The following is a 2,813-nucleotide window of genomic DNA, read 5'->3' on the forward strand; positions in this document are numbered from 1 at the left end:
CCCCCCCAAAAAAGAAAAACAAAAGTCCATGGTTAGGAATCCATGATAGTAGAAGTTCTGACTTTGAACTTCAACATTTTGGCAGGAAGGAAAGAGAGGGCATCCGCAGCTTGAAGAGTGTCTAGTTTAGTGAGCTTCGGGCTGCTGTAGGTTGTTTCTCTAGAAATCACTGAGAAGTCACAAGACCCTGCGGGGTAATCAGATGATTGTCCTCCCGCCCCCCCCCACTCCTCTGTCAGGGACACTCGTGGTAGCTCCCAGTGTTAGTGGCATTATGATCACATTCCATCATTCTACCCTGGCTTCATTTTTAGCCCTGATTGGACCTCATGAGGAGACCTGCTTTGGCACCTTTCTCTCTTCCCTGTGCCATCTCTGTGGCTAAACCTAATTCAGCAGTCATAAAAACATGAAATGATAGCCTCTGTGGGGTTTAGTGGACAGAGGAGAAACTGTCAGCATCTCCTGCTTGTTCCCCTAGTCCCTGATGCTTGGTCCTGAGGGGCGTTCTCACTGTTCATGATGGATATGCTTGTAAAGGATTCATTCACCTTGGCAAGACAATCATTAAGAAATTGTCAGAGAAATCCCGAGTCATGCAGAAACCTTTATTTAAAGTAGCAACTGAGATATTTAAAAATCTGTCATTATTAATAGTTATCATAATTTATAGGAGTCTTACAGTCTTCAAAGATGTGAAATATTTCTTCATTCACAGGTCAAGGTGGCCATGCATATCTTAAGGAATGGTTGTGGTGGGCTGGACTGCTGTCAAGTATGTATAAAGAACATTGCAAGAAAAATATGATAGCTGTGTATTAAGATATTTGCATATGGTATTATAGTCTAATTACTAGCAAGTTTTAAATAAATCTTTATTTAATTTTTTTTTTTGAGACAGCCTCACTTTGTCGCCCAGGCTGGAATGCAGTGGGGTGATCTTGGCTCACTGCAACCTCCGCCTCCCAGGTTCAAGTGATTCTCCTGCCTCAGCCTCCCGAGTAGCTGGGATTACAGGTGTGCACCACCATACCCAGCTAATTTTTTGTATTTTTAGTAGAGACGGGGATTCACTATGTTGGTCATGCTGGTCTTGAACTCCTGACTTCAGGTGATCCGCCCATCTTGGCCTCCCAAAGTGTTGGGGTTACAGGCGTGAGCCACAGCACCTGGCATAAATCTTGTTTTTTAATTAACATAACTGAAATATATAATTTAAAAGTTCAACAGTTTAGTAGCATTTTCTTTTACTATTTATTTTTATTTTTATTTATTTTTTTTGAGACGGAGTTTTGCTCTTGTTGCCCAGGCTGGAGTGCAGTGGCACGATCTCAGCTCACCGCAACCTCCGCCTCCTGGGTTCAAGTAATTCTCCCGCCTCAGCCTCCCGAGTAGCTGGGATTACAGGCATGTGCCACCACGCCCAGCTAAGTTTTTTGTAATTTAGTAGAGATGGGGTTTCTCCATGTTGGTCAGGCTGGTCTTGAATTCCTGACCTCAGGTGATTCATCCTCCTCGGCCTCCCAAAGTGCTGGGATTACAGGCATGAGCCACTGCACCTGGCCTAGTTTTTTAATTTCTGTGAGTACATGGTAGGTATTTACATAGCAGGTATTTATAGGGTACATGAGATCCTTTGATAAAGGCATGCAGTTCGTAATAATTGCATCATGGTATCCATGGGTTATCCATCCCCTCAGGAATTTATCCTTTGTGGTACAAACAATCCAAATAGCACCTTTTTTTTTTTTTTTTGAGATGGAATCTTGCTCTGTCACCAGGCTTGAATGCAATGGCCCATCTTGGCTGACTGCAATGTACGCCTCTTGGGTTCAAGCGATTATCCTGCCTCAGCCTCCTGAGTAGCTGAGAGTATAGGTGTGCACCACCATGCCCAGCTAATTTTTGTATTTTTAGTAGAGACAGGGTTTCATGTGTTGGCCAGGCTGGTCTCGATCTCTTGACCTCGTGATCCGCCTGCCTCGGCCTCCCAAAGTGTTGGGATTACAAGCATGAGCCACCGTGCCCGGCAGTACTCTTTCTATTTGAGACAGGGTCTCAACTCTGTCGCCTAGCCTGGAGTGCAGTGGTGTGATCATGGCTCACTGCAGTCTTAACCTCCCAGGCTCAAGCAGTCCCCACATCTCAGCCCCATAAGTAGCTGGGACTACAAGTGTGTGCCACCATGCCCGACTAATTTTTTTGTTTTTTATTTTATTTATTTGCGGGTTTTTGCTGTGTTGCCCAGGCTGGTCTTGAACTCCTGGGCTCAAGCAAACCTCCTGCCTCAGCCTCTTTAAGTGCTGGGATTATAGGTGTTAACTACTCTGGCTGGCCCCAGTTATACTCTCTTATTTATTTATTTAGAGACAGAGTCTCGCTTTTGTCTCCCAGGCTGGAGTGCAGTGGTACGATATCGGCTCACTACAACCTCTGCCTCCTGGGTTCAAGTGATTCTTCTGCCTCTGCCACCCGGGTAGCTGGGATTATAGGCACGTGCTACCATGCCCGGCTAATTTTTGTACTTTTAGTAGAGACGGGGTTTTGCCATGTTGGGCAGGCTGGTCTTGAACTCCTGACCTTGTGATCCACCTGCCTCGGCCTCCCAAAGTGCTGGGATTACAGTTGTGAGCCACCACGCCTGGCCGTTATGTATGTATGTATTTATTTTTTGACACGGAATCTGACTCTGTCACCAGGCTGGAGTGTAGTGGCATGATCTTGGCTCACTCCAACCTCCGCCTCCTGGGTTCAAGCGATTCTCCTGCCTCAGCCTCCCAAGTAGCTGGGACTACAGGCACATGCCACCAAGC

The 2,813-nt window shown here is 46.0% G+C and overlaps 1 protein-coding gene across 1 annotated transcript in view; it reads left to right on the forward strand.

Moving 5' to 3' along the window:
• Nucleotides 1-2,813, forward strand: part of NIPA2 (non imprinted in Prader-Willi/Angelman syndrome 2) — a 35,971-nt gene that overhangs the window by 15,373 nt on the left and 17,785 nt on the right. Inside the window, exon 3 of the mRNA XM_011942891.1 lies at nt 719-775. Within this exon, the coding sequence (XP_011798281.1) occupies nt 719-775 (57 nt within the window). The remainder of the gene's footprint in view (nt 1-718; nt 776-2,813) is intronic.

The sequence above is a fragment of the Colobus angolensis genome, unplaced genomic scaffold, assembly GCF_000951035.1.
Source record: "Colobus angolensis palliatus isolate OR3802 unplaced genomic scaffold, Cang.pa_1.0 Scaffold211, whole genome shotgun sequence".
Lineage (NCBI taxonomy): Eukaryota > Metazoa > Chordata > Mammalia > Primates > Cercopithecidae > Colobus > Colobus angolensis.